This window comes from Myotis nattereri (genome assembly GCF_964212035.1).
Source record: "Myotis nattereri genome assembly, chromosome: 10".
NCBI lineage: Eukaryota > Metazoa > Chordata > Mammalia > Chiroptera > Vespertilionidae > Myotis > Myotis nattereri.
The window spans coordinates 30,328,437-30,343,946 of record NC_138085.1 but is presented as its reverse complement, the minus strand read 5'-3'; the positions used below and the strand labels follow the sequence as shown (position 1 = coordinate 30,343,946).

Here is a 15,510-nt window from a genome sequence, read left to right as displayed (position 1 = left end):
TTGGGTGAGAATTTAAAATAAATAAAAATTTTAAAAAATAGATACAAAAATCTTAATCTGCAGTTTTTGGCAGGGAAAGGCTGCCTAGGCCTTTCATGGGAGACTTAGTATGCTTCACAACCCTAAAGGTGTGAGAACTACAGGTTTGGTGCAGCCCCTAACTCCCCCTTTTAAAAATCATCCCTGAAGCTTCTGGTCAAGATAGCAGAATAGTGCCCTTTAAAAAACGCCCCCTGGTACTGCTCTGTGTCGGCTGTCAGGTGGACGACTGTGCAGAGAAAGGCGGATATCCAAGGAGCTGATTTTTTATGCCTCCTGGCACAAAATCAACAAGATGAACTTGATTAGAATTTCTATTTAGACTGGAAAGAGCAAGCATGCCAGCTCAGAAGCCACACAGCCCTGAGGGCCCGGGGTGAGCTTGGGTCAACACAGACATGCCCGGCCAGGCCTCGCACTCTGGTCTAGGCTCACACTGCCCTGCCTCGCTCGTCCCCCTGCGTCATGTGCTCAGGATCGGACCGCTTTGGGGCAACTCCATTCTCCCCTTATTTAGCGATCGAGCCTCTTTGATATTCCAGCCACCACCTATTACGCAAGAGCATGAACTCAGGGGCCCTGGTAACACGTGACGCAATGTGCCGTGAAGTGACAAGCCAGACTTCTGCCCAGGAGGGAAAGTCGTGCTCTTGCCTGGCGAGCATGCGTCATTTGGAAGCAGTGGCCTGTTAGGGCAGCTGAGGAAATGCTGGCTCGGACGGAGAGGCAGCCCCAGCCAGTTGCCACAACCTTCTCCCAGTTGGGAACGTGAGACTGATCTGAAGCCTCTGGCTGCAAGTGATCCTGAGCCTGGCGCTGTGCCACCTCCCGATTGGGTTCACAGCAGTACCTGCCAGGCCCACTGGGACTCCTGGCCCCTCTGCCTTAATCCTGCAGAGCCAGCGCTGGCCCCTCGGAGGGGAGAAAGTGTCCCCTGGATCCCACTCCACCCCAGCATGGGAATGCGCCCGGGTGAGCAGGTGGGGCGGGGAGAGTGAGCCCGGGCAGCAGTGCAGGCGGAGAGCAGGGAAAGCACTTGTCTCCTTTATTGAACATCTGCAGGGCACCTCGGCACTGGCCGGGCAGCAGGAGGAAGAACCAGCAGGCAGGGGGTGCGCAGCGAGACGGCCCTCTCACTTCCAGTTCTTGAAGAATTGCTTGAAGATGAGACTTTCACGGCCCTGGGGCAGGATCTCCACCTGCAGGGACAGCAGAGGGAGACCTGCTCACAAGGATGCCATCTCTGCCTCCGCCAGGGAAGGACAGGGCGGGGGCGGGAGGCTGGGCACCAGGCCTCAGCCCACTTGCTGTCCAGGCCAAGGATGCTCCCCCGAGGTGATAAGAGCTGGGGAAGATTACAGGTCACAGCTGAGGAGACAGACTGCTCCCAGGACGTAGGAAACAGTTTGCGAGACGCGCCAATTACAGATGAGCCTTATCAGCTCCCCGCGAAATGGCTTGTGGAGTCACCACGCTGGGGTGAGAAGGGGTGGTACCAGCTTGGGACGGTGGCCCAGAAGTGCACAAGCTGTTCAGAGGCTCACCAGCTCCCAGGGGAGTGCTGCCCAACACCCTCTTGGAAAATCACATTTACTTTAAGTTTTTTAAGGATTGAGAAGAGCTTCCCCGCTGGGTGGGTCTGGTAGGGAGGCCGGGCTGTCCCTCACTGCCCGAGGCTTCCCTGCCCTTCTTGTCCCGTCTGAGTGGCAGCAGGTCAAGGGAGGTGTCCCAGGCGGAGGGTCAGGGGCACGGAGTCTCCTCACCTGCGTGTGTGGGGCGTACCGCATGCGGGAGATGAAACCCTCGGCCACTTGGAGGGCCGCCTGCCGCTCCTTCTCATTAGCTTTTCGCCCTGGACCACAGGAAGGAGAGGTTGCAAAAGATCAGGAACCCTCTCTAGCCCACACGTTTTTCTTGAGGAAATTTCAGTGGGCACCCAGAATAGCTGGCAACTTTAAAAATAAATGGGCCAGCCCTAGCCGGTTTGGCTCAGTGGATAGAGCGTCAGCCTGCGGACTTAAGGGTCCCGGGTTCGATTCTGGTCAGGGGCATATGCCCGGGTTTGATCCCCAGTAGGGAGCATGCAGGAGGCAGCTGATCAATGATTCTCTCTCATCATTGATGTTTCTATCTCTCTCCCCTCTCCCTTCCTCTCTGAAATCAATAAAAATATATTAAATAAATAAATAAATAAATAAATAAATAAATAAATAAATGGTCCAGGAGGTGATAAGGCCTAACAGTGATGCCAACTAAGAGCATAAGAAGGAAGGCCCCAGAGCCATCCATTCTCTCCTAGCGGCAGTCCCGTAACACAAGTGGGCTCCAGCTTAAGGCATATTCCAGGGCAACAATATTGTCAACTGTGGTTGGCTCTCCAGTGCTAAAGACAAACAGACCCAAATGGAATCCCTTGTGGTAAACCCCACAGGACTCAGTGCCTAGCCTCACTGCAGTGCCCGCCTCTCCCAGGAGTGGAATCTGAAATCCATCGTCCGGAATTTCCTGGTGAGCACTAGTGAGGCATCTGCCTGATAAGGTCCCCCCCACCCCCAGAGAAGGTGCCCTGGTCTGGAATAATCCACTCTTCTTACTTCCTTGTCCCCCGAGAGAAGCCTTCCATCTGCACAGCGCCTCTCGGTACCCTTCCGTTTACTGGACGGGAAGCAGCCTGATTCGCGATCTTTACATCGACTGCGTTGAATTTCATTCATTAACACTGTAACTACAGAACCAGCAAGCTGGCCTTACCCTCATTCTAACAAGATAAGTACTGGGGTCAACAAAACAAACTCGTTAAGTCATGCGGCCGAGGCACGCACAGGAGAGAATTTTGATCTATAACAACACCCAGAACCAAAGTTTCACCCCCAACCTCCTGGAACGAACAAGCTGAGACTTGACCGGAACTTGATCATCTGAGTCCTTTCAGAATCTAAGGGTCTGTTGTCCAGAACGATCCGGCGCTGAAACCCTCCGATTGAAACCTGCCCGGCCAGCCCTCCTCGCGCCAGACTGTTCTCCCTTACGCTACCCCCGCCCCCTAACTCTCGATCTGGGAGGCAGTTTGAGTTGCTTCCTATCTCCTTGCTGGTTGACTTCCCAATCTTTTTTTTCTTTTCTCAAAAGTCAGTGCCGCCCTGGCCGGTGTGGCTCAGTTGGTTGAGCGTGAACTGAAAAGTCACGGGTTCGATTCCCAGTCAGGCCACACACCGGTTTGTGGTTCGATCCCAGGCTGGGGTGCATACAGGAGGCAACCAATCTGATCAATGTTTCTCTCACATTGCTGTTTCACTCTCTCCCTCTCCCTTCCTCTCTCTCTCAAATCAGTAAAAATATATATATTTTAAAAAGCCAGTGCCATAGTACTGGCTTTAGTGCCCCTGCTTGGTGACACCACCAACCAGGCTATACAATCCAGTTAGCTACAAATTATCTAACTTAATGTGGCGTACCCTTCTCTGTGATTTGACCAGTGACCCACCAGATATCTTCCTGGCTGGCAAGTTTGTTTTTTCTTCTCTGGTTCTCTTCCCTGAATTGTTGGGTTCTTTGCTTGGGGTTAATTACACTCCCATGGAGGTCTGCACACCAGCCCCCCACCCCCTCCCCCATGCTTGGAATTGGTTGGGTGGGAAGGAGAGCCCTGTAATAGGAGGGAAAAGGCAGCCCCCCCCCACCCCCCCCCCACACACACACTGTAACCTGCCAGGCTGCTTGCTGCTCCAGGCCCTGCCCTAAAGCAATGGCATTACTGCCCAGCAGCAGCCACACTTCGAACACCCAACCCTCTCTATCTTCCTGACCAGGCTGGGACTGCCCGTGTGTCTTGGCCTTGGTTGAGCAAAAATACCATCAAGACACTAGAGATGATATGGTTTCTGCTTTCAAGGCATTTATGACCTGGCCAGGGAGGTAAGACATGAACAGACAAGCGTGGAGAAGAAACGGAGCTGCCAGTCCCGCTCAGACACTCAGCTCCGTCTCAACATTGCAGCGTCAGACCAAGGGACAGGCCTCTGCACAACAGCGCTTCCATGTCCAACCAGACAAGTTCTCCCGGTTCACTGCCCACGGCATAAAGTGAGCCAGTTTATCTAAAAGGCCTGTCGCTCCTCAAGGCAGAATGGCAAGACCAGGGTCCTGGGAACTGCCCAGCTCCCCCCCCTCCCGCCCCAGTGCCTAGTGAACCAGAATTGGGGGGGGGGGGATGTCCAGCCATCTGTCTTCACAGGCCCTCAGCCCTCCTGCAAAACTGCTCAAGTTTCAGAATTAGGGGGTGGGAACAGAAGAGAGAGGCCCGGAGCCTGAGGGCAGGCCCAGAGTATCAGCCTGTGGGGTCGGAGCGGGCCAGCCTCCGCCTGGTGCGGAGATGCCACGTACCCTTCCAGATGTAGATCTTGCCGCAGAGCCCGTTGTCCAGCACAAAGCAGTCATCAGGTATCAGCAGCTCCATGGCGAAGGGGCTGGCGTCGGCCACCTTGGTCAGGTTCATCTGCCCGGTGGCGTCAGAGACCTGGGGGAGGATGTGCAGGCACAGTGTCAGCAGCCCCTCGCACACGGAGCCCAAGCTGAGGTCCCAGAGGAGCTGCCCCGCGCACACACCTCACACCTTCAATAGGACAGAGTAACCTTTAGGCTGGGCCCCGCAACCCTGTTTCAAAGAACCCTTTGCAAAGATAACAAGAAAGCAGATATGAGGAGGATTGGACTGTGACTACTACGAAGACTGAAAGTTAAAACACTCAGAATGAGCATCACTGATAGCTGTTCCAACAGCAATGCCTTCGTTGTCTCCTAGCCGGAACCCTATCTGGGCTTCTGCCTGCATCCGTGTCTCCCAAATAGCGATTCCTTTGATCCCAAATAAAATGCCTGTTGCCTCTCAGTTTGAAGGGCTATTTTTAGGCTAACAGAGCCGTGCTGGATCACCCTCCCCCAACACACAGTCCTAACCTCCGTCCAGGGTCCAGGGAGGAGGCTGCCTCCCTGGACCACGGCCCCAGCCACAGCCCAGGCCGGGGAAGCAGACGGACAAGGAGGAGGCTCTGCTGGGCAAATCCAGGCAGCCCCAGGCCTCCCATCACCCTCACCGCTGCAGCCCAGAGGCCCAAGTCCATGTGGAAAGTAAGTGGATTCCACATGACAAATAAACGCAAAGATTCAAAAAGCAAAGCTTGACATCGTCAGGTGTCCTTCTCCAAGAATGGCCAGAAGCGGAGTAGCATCTATCTCCCCAGAGGGCCCGACACCCACCTTCCCATCCTCCTCTCCCTCCCAGCCCAGCCCAGCCCAGCCCAGCCCAGACTTCCCACTGTGCCTCCTCTCCCTCAGCCCCCGCTGCACCCACCCCTGCCCGGTCCCAGGGCAGGCCCCGGACGCCCACCTTATACAGAGCCGCAGCGTGGGCATTCGTCTGGTCCGCTGTGAGGTCTTCCTCAGGGTTGCCCTCCTTCAGAGCAGGCTTGGGGCCCAGGACCTGCCGGAGTCAGGGAAGACTAGGCTCCCAGGGATTCCTGGCACCCGTCCCAGACCTTCCCAACCCGTTACGCCCAGGGCCACGGCCTCGGGTGGGGCAAATGGTCCTGCACGAGGGCACCCAGCACAGATGAGGGCTGGGTCCCGGCCACCCCACCTGCCAGGCCACTGGTCCATCTGCCCTCAGGGGTACTTTACTCTGAACCACACCGAGGCACCCTGTGAACTAGCCACGAGCAGCGGCCAAGACGCCCCGCCCAGTCCTCCACTGACCGCCCTCTGGCCCCCAGCCGATCACAGCCGTCTCCCAGCTCCCAAGCAGAGGCCTCCCATCCCCACAGCCCCCCCACCTGGATCATCTCGGCAGGCTCCTCCCCATCGCTGACGATCTCCACCTGGGCCTTGCCCTGCCGCTCGCTGTCCCGGATGGCCAGGGCCAGGTCCCGCGCCTTGTTGCGCTCCAGGATGTTGGACTTGCCCCCGCACCAGGTGAAGATGTTCTGGCGGAAAGGGGGAGGCCGGGAAAGAAGGCTTCTCTGAGCACGGTGATGACAACACCAGCCACCCCGCCCCTCGCCTCCCCTCTGCCTTTCTTCTCTCCACATCACTTATCAGCGAACATTTCAACATCTCTATCTTGTGTATAATCTCTCCCCTGACTAGACAGTAAGCTTCATTAGGACATGCGTGTTCCATTTCGTTTTGCTTTGCTTTGCTTTGCTTTGTTCATTGCTGTATGCCCAGTGCTCAAACAGAGACTGGCACATATTTAGGCACAAAATGAATGAATGAATGAATGAATGAATGAGTGAGTGAATGCCATCCCTGAGCATCCTACCTGCACCCCTGCCAGGCACAGCCCTCATCCCCTCGAGCTGGTCCTCCTGCCTCCATCCCATTGCTTCTAGTCCTCCTTCCATTTCTGCCCAAAATCTTCGGCACCACAAGATGTGGTCCAGCCCTGGCCAGGGTGGCTCGGTTGGTTGGACATCATCCCGTGTGCCGAAAGGTTGCTGGTTTGATTCGCAATCAGGGCGTCTGCCCAGGTTGTGGGCTAGATCCCTGATAGGAGGCGTGCAGGAGGCCGCCGATTGATGTTACCTTCTCACACAGATGTTTCTCTCCCTCTCCCTCTCCCTTTCTCTCTCTCACCACGTCCTGCCATATATGACTGCAAGTGACAGGCCAGGCCCGTCATGGCTGCCTCCCCAGGGCAAGCAATCAGTGGACCCCGGGCTGGCTCAGAGCGGCCATCAGACTCCCTGAGTGAAAGGATGAGTGAGGAAGTGAATGAATGGTCTGGCAGCGGCTAACTCAGAGGCACAGTGTCTCCAGGAGGAGGAGGAGGGCCGGCTCCGGTGCCGAGGCATGGCTAGGCATGGCTAGACGGCAGAGGGAGGTTTCTGTCCTGAACACACAGATGTTTCTAATGGCTGGAGTGGCCCCACTGGGAGCGGACTTACAGCTGCTCAGCTGCTCTCCCTCTCCCTGGCCTCCTGGCCCCTGCCCTTTCAAAGGACGGTGCCAACAGAGCGGTCGGTCCCGCCCTGCCTACCCACCTGGCCCAGGTCCAGGATGAAGCAGTCCCCGGTGTTGAAGCTGTCCCAGCTCAGCGCCCGCTCGGTGGCGCGGATGTTCTTCTTCCCCTTCACCTGGTACAGCTTCCTGATGGCCTCTGGGGCGGCCTCTGCGGAGATCTTGTGAAATGCCGACTCCACGCCGCCTTCCTGCAGCGCAGGTGGCCAGCCTCAGTGGGCTGGCGGGGCCCGCGCCCTCCGCACCCCATCCCACAGGAGACGGGCAGACCCAGCCCCGAGGACACCGGGCCTTCTGCAGGGTGAGGACCAGCCGGAAGGGGCTGGGCCCTGAGAGAAGCCGCAGGGCAGGCTGACCTGGTACTTGAGGCCCCTCGGGAAGTAGCTCATGAAGAGGTCGGACTCGTTGCCCTGCACCTCGCGGTGCTGCACAGGCCGCTCCCCCAGCAGGGTGTTGAGGTGCACGGCCAGCACCGCGCAGGCTCCCTGCTCATCCCGCGAGGACTGCTGGCCTGGGGCGGTGGGAGGGGGCAGGGCCAGGCCCGTGAGACCCTCGCCACCCTCGGGGCCCGACCCCCCTACCCTGCAGGCCCTCACCTATCCACAGGTGCAGGTGGGAGAACTCCTCCGTGCCGTTGTACAGCACCAGGTAGGAGTCCCCCGAGAAGAACACGCCCTGGTTCTCGGGGGCCACGGGCACCGGCTTCATCTTCTCCACCCGCCATACGTACAGACCGGGCTCCTGCACTGATGTCGAGAATGGAGAGCTGCTGTGGGAGGAGAGGGGGTTGGCAGGGACCAGAGCCCGAGAGGAGCGGCCTGGAGCAGAGAGACCTGGGCAGGCCTGGGGACTGCGATGTGGGGAGGAGGGATGCTGGGGGGAGGAGTGCTGGGAGGAGGGATGCTGGGGGGAGGAGTGCTGGGAGGAGGGATGCTGGGGGGAGGAGTGCTGGGAGGAGGGATGCTGGGGGGAGGGGTGCTGGGGGGAGCGGTGCTGGGGGGAGGAGTGCTGGGAGGAGGGATGCTGGGGGGAGGAGTGCTGGGAGGAGGGGTGCTGGGAGGAGGGATGCTGGGGGGAGGAGTGCTGGGAGGAGGGATGCTGGGGGGAGGGGTGCTGGGAGGAGGGATGCTGGGGGGAGGAGTGCTAGGAGGAGGGATGCTGGGGGGAGGAGTGCTGGGAGGAGGGATGCTGGGGGGAGGAGTGCTGGGAGGAGGGGTGCTGGGGGGAGCGATGCTGGGGGGAGGAGTGCTGGGAGGAGGGATGCTGATGGGAGGGGTGCTGGGAGGAGGGATGCTGGGGGGAGGAGTGCTGGGAGGAGGGGTGCTGGGGGAGGGGTGCTGGGGGGAGGAGTGCTGGGAGGAGGGATGCTGATGGGAGGGATGCTGGGGGGAGGAGTGCTGGGAGGAGGGATGCTGGGGGGAGGAGTGCTGGGAGGAGGGATGCTGATGGGAGGGGTGCTGGGAGGAGTGCTGGGAGGAGGGATGCTGGGGGGAGGAGTGCTGGGAGGAGTGCTAGGAGGAGGGATGCTGGGGGGAGGGGTGCTGGGAGGAGGGATGCTGATGGGAGGGGTGCTGGGAGGAGTGCTGGGAGGAGGGATGCTGGGAGGAGGAGTGCTGGGAGGAGTGCTGGGAGGAGGGATGCTGATGGGAGGGGTGCTGGGGGGAGGAGTGCTGGGAGGAGGGGTGCTGGGGGAGGGGAACTGGGGGGAGGAGTGCTGGGAGGAGGGATGCTGGGGGGAGCGATGCTGGGAGGAGAGGCAGCCTTGGAAGTGAAGGAGGGGAGGGGTGGGAGGGGATGGGGTGCACAGCCTACCTCTGGGGGATGGGTGTGTACATGCTGTTTCCAGACCTGGAACGAGAGAAGACGCCGTTATTATCACAAATGTCCTGACGACAACCCTTCCCAGGGGTCTGGAGAGGCCCTCCATGTTGGCCAAGTGGTTTCATGTTCATCAGCTGCTTCATCTGCAAGAGCACGAGAGATTAAACCTGGCCATGATGCTGGCAAAGAACCCGAAGCTCAGACAGCCTAAGTCCCCAGCCACACAGCTAGTAAGGGGCCAGGAAAACTGGGTGTCTGGCTCCCAGGCCAGTGTCTTCCCCATGCTGTGACCACTGAGCCACACCTCTCTTCTGCCTCCAGACCTGGGCATGGCATGGGGTGGAATGCAGCTCTCTAAGCAATAACTGCTTATGTTATAAAGTCTAAAATCAGTGATGTAAGTTTCCACCAAAAAAAAAAGCAAATTAAACCCCAAATAATAAAAATAAATAATAAAATGAGAGCAGAGCTGGCTGGCGTGCTCAGTGGTTACAGCGTCAGCCTGTGCACCGGAGGGTATTCAGTTAGATTCCTGGTCAAATGCACGTACCTGGGTTGCAGGTCCAAACCCCCCTTCCCACCTCCCCCTCCCCCTGTCAGGGCGCTTGTGGGAAGCAACCAATTGATGTGTCTCTGTCACATTGATGTTTCTCTCTCTCTCTCTCTTTCTCCGCCCCCCCTTCTTCCCCATTCCCCCTCCCTTCCACTTTTTCTAAAATCAGTATGTGTGGGGGGGAAAATATCCTCACTCATCCAGTGAAGATTAATAAATAAATAAGTAAGTAAGAGCAGAAATTAATAGAAAACAAAAAAAATAGAGAAAATCATTGAAGCTGGTTTTGGAAAAATATCAATAAAATTGATGAACTTCTAGACAAACTGGTTAGGAAAATAAAAGACACAGATTCCCAATACAGAAATGAGAAAGATGATATCACTACAGAGTCTGCAGATATTAACGGGATAAAGACTTACAAAAACTTTATGCTGATATATTCAACAACGTATATAAAAATGGGTAAATTTCTTGAAGGATACAAATTATGAAATTTCACTTAAGAATACGTAGATTACCTGCATAGTTCTAATATCTACTAAACAAACTGAATTTGTACTTAAAAAGTCCTCCCCCCCAAATAAATTCCAAGTCAAGACATGTTCTACTAAAAAGTTAAGGAAAACATAATACCAAGTATACAAACTCTTTCAGAAAAGAGACCACTTCTCAATTTATCCTATGCTGCCAGCATTATCTTGATAGAACAAAATCAAATAAATATATTACAGCAAAGAAAATTAGACCAATATCACTCATGAACACAAGGCACAAAAATATTAACAAAATTTTAGCATATGGAATGCCATCATATAAAGAATAAAACATGTGACTAATGGAGGTTTATCCCAGGAATGCAATGTTGGTTTAACATCTGAAAATCAATCAATGTAATACACCCTATTAACTATTTCTTTACTTTTATCTCAATAGATGCAGAAAAAGCAGTTTAGCAGAATTCTATATCCATTCCTGATTTTTAAGAAAAAAATTTTGCCCAACATGGCTCAGTGGTTTTAGTGTCAACTTATGAACCAGGAGGTCATGGTTCCATTTCCAGTCAGGGCACATGCCTGGGTTGTGGGCTAGATCCCCACCCAGTGTGGGGCATGCAGGAGGCGGCTGATCAATGATTATCTCTTATCATTGATGTTTCTATCTCTCTCTCCCTCTCCCTTCCTCTCTGAAATAAATATAATTTAAAAAAAAAACACACACACACAACTTTCAAAGCCCTGGCCCATTATCAAAACAAAAAAATAAACAAACAAAAACAAACTTTTAGCAAACTTTCTTAACCTGATAAAATGTGTCTACCAAAAACAAACAAAACCCAGAAAAACAAAAGGCCCTAAAGCTAACATTAAACTTAATACCTTCTCTGGGGCATCAGCTGTCATTTCTACTAGTATATACCCAGCTCCCTTCAAATGCCAGAATGACAAACATCATCTTTACTCTGTAGGTCAGTAACAGTAACCTTTGGGGACAAACATTATTCAAGGGAAAAAATGCTAAAGGAAGTACTTTAAATATATATTAACTTTTTAAAAATTCAGCCAATATGCACTCTGGACTAGTAGCTAGTTGATTAGAGAGTCATCCCGATATGCCAAGGTTTTGGGTTCAATCCCAGGTCAGGGCACATATAAGAATCAACCAATGAATGCATAAATAAGTGGAACAATAAAACAATGAATCTCTCTCTCTTTCTTTCTCTCTCCCCCCCCACCCTCCCTCTCTCTCTAAAATCAATCAATAAAAATCTTTAAAAATAATACAAATAGCCCTGGCCGGTTTGGCTCAGTGGATAGAGCGTCAGCCTGCGGACTGAAAGGTCCCAGGTTCAATTCCAAGCAGGGGCATGTACCTGGGTTGGGGGCACATCCCCTGTGGGTGGTGTGCAGGAGGCAGCTGATCGATGTTTCTCTCTCATCGATGTTTCTAGCTCTCTATCCCTCTCCCTCTCTGTGGAAAATCAATAAAATATATTTTTAAAAAATACAAATAAAAATTCAGCAAATGCAGTAACTACAGCTTCACTCACTGTCTCTTTCATATGTTCCCATTACTAGAGGGTTTCTTTTTTTGGCTTAAAATGCAGAGCCCACACCAGCAGGTACTGCAAAACAATTAGCATTTTAAAACATTTGAGAGAGAAACATCAAATGGTTGTTCCACTTATTTATGCATTTTAAAAATTTTTTTAATACTCACTGGAGGACATCTTAGAAAGAGGCGGGGGTGGGGGAGGTAGGGAGAGGGAGATGGAGAGGGAGAGGGGAAGAGAGAGAAAGAGAAAGAAAGAGAGGAGACAGAAACATTGATGTGAGAGAGAAACATTAATTGGTTGCCTTCTGTACATGCTCAACTGGGGTTAGAACCCGCAACCCAGCTATGTGCCCTGACCGGGAATCGAACCAGCAGCCTTTCTGTGCACAGGACGATGCTCAACCAACTGGGCCATTCCCACCGGCTGGACAGCATTTTTGTAAGGCGAGCGCCAGTGCTGCAGGGTGAGGGACTGGGAATTTCAGGGCGAAGAGGCAAACTGGCACCATCAGGAGATTCTTGGGGGCTGGGGAAGCAGAGAAAGGTCTTTGTGTGTGTGTGTGTGGGGGGGGGTGGCTAGAACAGCAGGGGGTGTTGAGTCTGAAGAGCAAACAGGGAGAATCAGGAGCAGTGGCTATGGGTGGAAGATACCATGTGAATTACAACTTTCCTTTCCCACTCTTTACCTACAGCATAGCTGAAGGCATGTTTTGGAACCCCGCTTCCCCAAAGAGGGGAGGCGGTGAGGGGAGGTTTGGAGCAGGAACCTGTACCACTTCTCTGTCCCACAGAGTCACATGCTGTGCCCACATCCCCTGCAACAGGCAGGAGCCTGTGACTCAGGCCTGAAGTGGTGAGGCCACTGCCCTAGCCCAAGCCCGTGGGCGAGTGTGGAACAGAGATGGCGTGACCAAGCGGACCAATGTCAGCTTTGCTCTTTTTCATTCTGAGATACTGATCTGAGAGCTCAGGCCACAGCTCAAAAGCAGGCAGCCCACAGGCCTCCGAGAGCCACGGCAGGGCCTCGATGAAAGGGGCTGGGCTGCCTGCTCCGCCATCACCTGGCTCTCCACCGTGGCTGCCCGTTAGAATCACCTCAGGATCTTATAAAAACAGGGGTGGCCAGCCAGCCGGTGTGGCTCAATGGTTGAGTGAGCATCAACCCATGAACCAGGAGGTCTGGGCTCGATCCCCAGTAGGGGGCGTGCAGGAGGCGGCCGATCAATGATTCTCTCTCATCATTGATGTTTCTATCTCTCTCTCTCCCTTCCCCTTCCTCTCTGAAATCAATAAAAATATTAAAAACAAGCCCTAACCGGTTTGGCTCAGTGGATAGAGCGTCGGCCTGTGGACTGAAAGGTCCCGGGTTCGATTCTGGTCAAGGGCATGTACCTCGGTGGCAGGCACATCCCCAGTAGGAGGTGTGCAGGAGGCAGCTGATCGAAGTTTCTCTCTCATTGATGTTTCTCTCTATCCCTCTCTCTTCCTCTCTGTAAAAAAAAAATCAATAAAATATATTTTAAAAAATGTATTGAAAACAAAACAAGACAAAAACAGGGATGCCCAAACCCCAGGCTGGAGACTTGGATTCCACAGGCCTGCAGGGGGCCTGTGCGCCAGCACACTGAATGCATGTTCCAGGTGATTCTGATGCTGCCAGGGAGCTGCCCAGAGCCAGGCCTCACACTCGCCTGCACATTAGAATCACCTGGGGGGGGGGGGCTGCAAAAAAAATCCCAATGTCGCAGGCCCCACAGCAGACCAGTTAAAATCAGACTGAGAAATTCCAGGCCCCGTCAGGTCCCCACCCCCCAGGCTGCTGCTCCAGCCTCACCCACCTCCAGCCTTTCACTCTCCCGTCCCTCCCAGGCCCTCTGCCCAAGCCCACAGCTCCTGGAGCCTCCTCAGTGCGCACCTCCTCCCTCATGTCCCTCAAAGCCCCTCCACACCCCCAGGCCCATATCAAGTCCCAGGAGCCTTCTCTGGGAGCCCCCAGCCCTCTCACCTGGGACCATGCACTTCCGTCCCTGCTTGAAGCTCCCGTAGAGCAGGGCCTGACCAGGACCTGACCGCCTCATGGCTCGGCCAGAGGAGGGGACAGGCCTGAGGGCCCTGCATTCCTCAAGCCGCCCTGACAGGCTCTCTCAGTGCCATTCAAGGTCTGGGCTGGGAGTTTGGCCCCGGGCAGGATGGGAGGGGGGGGAGGGCAGAAATGAAAAAACAACCTGTGGCCCTGGCCTGCCTGGAGGGGCCGTGGAGCAGGGAGCCGCCATCACAGCCAGGGGGACCGCAGACAGACAGACGGCCCCTGGGTGGGGGATGGCACAGAATCCCAGTCGTCAGCCTTAGAAGGAACCTGAATGCTACCCTGCAGGGGCTCCGGCTATTAGACCAGAACGGAGCCCCAGAGCACAGGACTGAACAGGGTGGGACAGGCTGGAGCAGGCGTGGCAGAAGGCAGGACCAGGGATCCAGTCGGACTGTCATGGGTCGGGGTGGGGTGCATGCCCTGGAGCCGGGGGGGCCGGGGGGGGGGTGCTGCTGACATGCTTACATTTCAGGCAATGCCTGGAGGCTGTCACAATGACCAAAGTCCTCTGTTGTATCCTTGCTCCCTGATTCCACTGATCCCCAACAGGTCCCTTCACCTCCCAGTCCCAGTGTGTCCCTGGGTGTGAAATGGAACAGTCCCCACCACTCCCCCCAGACAACACCAGACCCTCCAGTCCGGGACAGCGGCATTCCCATGAGCTGGGTGCAGAGGCTCCTGGGCAGTGCGCTTTCCCCGGATACCAATAGGACCCCCTCCCCTTCCCCCTTAACGCCCCCTCATCGCACCCCAGGCAGCCAGCAGATCCTCGGCAGGATCTGGAATTCAAATGCTTGGCCTGCTTGGGCCCCTCCCCCAGCCACTCTACAGTCACCCCACAGTCCAGGCTTGGGGACAGGTGACCTCAAGTCTGAATGCATTTCCAGGCCGGCTGAGGGCCTTCTGGGGTCCAGTCACTCGGGGAGGTGGCCTCAGTCGGGAGGCTGTCACCAGCACTCACACCAGGACGAGCCTCCACGCAGGAGCTCCCCGTCAGGATCCTGATCCCAACCCATCTCCTCCAGCGGCTGCTGGCTCCTGCCAGGTGAGGCCCCTGGAGCCTGGCAGAAAGCTGCCAGGACAAAGTGGCTCCCGGCAACCTGCGTCTCCTTCCAGACCCCGGCAGCCAGCCCCGTGCCCCCCCACCCCGGAGGGTCCCGGCCAGCCCCCTTTCACCTTTCGCAGCGCAGCTTCTGCTTCTACTTTCCAGCTCTGCTTCCTCCCTTCCTGCCCCACCCCAGCCTCTCACTTCCTTCTGACTCCTCGGGGGGCTGCCCCACCCACCTGCCCCACCCCTGCTCCAATCCCGGCTGGTGCTGAGGCCCGCGGGTCCCAGAGAGGCACCCACAGGGAGGCCGAGGTCCATCCCAGGCCGGGGTGTGGGGGGGGGGGTCTTCCTAGGGGCCTAAGCCAGCTGCCAGCCCGTCCCCCAGGATCGGCATCCACCAGCGAGCAGAGCCACTCGGACAGGAAAGCCACGCCCGCCGGCGGCCTGTTGCACTCACCAGCCTCGGGCTGGCTGTCCGCCCCGCGCCAGCCTCCACTGGGTTAGTCACTTCTCCTGGGTGGGGTTCCTGCCTCTGCAGGGACTTTTTCCTCCTCCCCTGACTGGTCTTTTTCTTTCACCTCCCGCGGGCAATGGGATACGTGGGCCTGTGGTGTGCGAGTCTGTACCGTGACCTGCAGGCCGAGGCCCTTCGGATGTGCCTGCTCAGCTTCTCCTCCCTCCAGTCTCCTCACCAGGCCGCCCCGGCCGCAGGGACAAGTGTGGGTCTGCCTGCACCCAGGGGCCACCCTCTTGCATGCATCACATCAGCGGGCCCTGGATGGACTCCCCTGTCCAACCCGCTCACTTTCCAGAGGAGGGAACCAAGGTGACGCGCCCACGGCCACGCAGGGAGCCGGAGGCAGGGCGGGGGGGGGGGGGGCTCCCACTCCC

The 15,510-nt window shown here is 55.8% G+C and overlaps 1 protein-coding gene across 3 annotated transcripts; it reads right to left on the bottom strand.

The window, feature by feature from the left end:
• Positions 1 to 342: 342 nt before the first annotated feature.
• CAPG (capping actin protein, gelsolin like) lies at positions 343 to 14,945 on the bottom strand. Of its 3 annotated transcripts, none has more exons than XM_081100902.1 (10): positions 14,748 to 14,945; positions 8,866 to 8,901; positions 7,650 to 7,822; positions 7,410 to 7,564; positions 7,077 to 7,244; positions 5,868 to 6,017; positions 5,426 to 5,518; positions 4,423 to 4,555; positions 1,803 to 1,891; positions 343 to 1,238 (listed from the first exon to the last, which is right to left on the bottom strand). In XM_081100902.1, exons 2-10 carry the CDS (start codon positions 8,886 to 8,888, stop codon positions 1,173 to 1,175), a joined length of 1,050 nt encoding a protein of 349 aa, XP_080957028.1. In that variant the 5' UTR covers positions 8,889 to 8,901; positions 14,748 to 14,945; the 3' UTR covers positions 343 to 1,172. The 3 variants fall into 3 exon arrangements, with proteins under 3 accessions (XP_080957028.1, XP_080957030.1, XP_080957029.1); XM_081100904.1 differs by having other exon boundaries at positions 7,650 to 7,819; positions 14,748 to 14,805; XM_081100903.1 differs by lacking the exon at positions 14,748 to 14,945 and having other exon boundaries at positions 8,866 to 8,994.
• Positions 14,946 to 15,510: the final 565 nt, after the last annotated feature.

Bases quoted from the DNA above. Each gene is read 5' to 3' on its own strand.
- CAPG (XM_081100902.1), bottom strand. From the start codon at position 8,888: ATGTACACACCCATCCCCCAGAG. The intron at 7,245-7,409 runs GTCAGCCTGCCC...CCTGCGCTGCAG, and splicing joins CGAGGGGCCTCAAGTACCAG to GAAGGCGGCGTGGAGTCGGC. The intron at 1,892-4,422 runs GTACGTGGCATC...CCTGTGGTCCAG, and splicing joins CAAGATCTACATCTGGAAGG to GGCGAAAAGCTAATGAGAAG.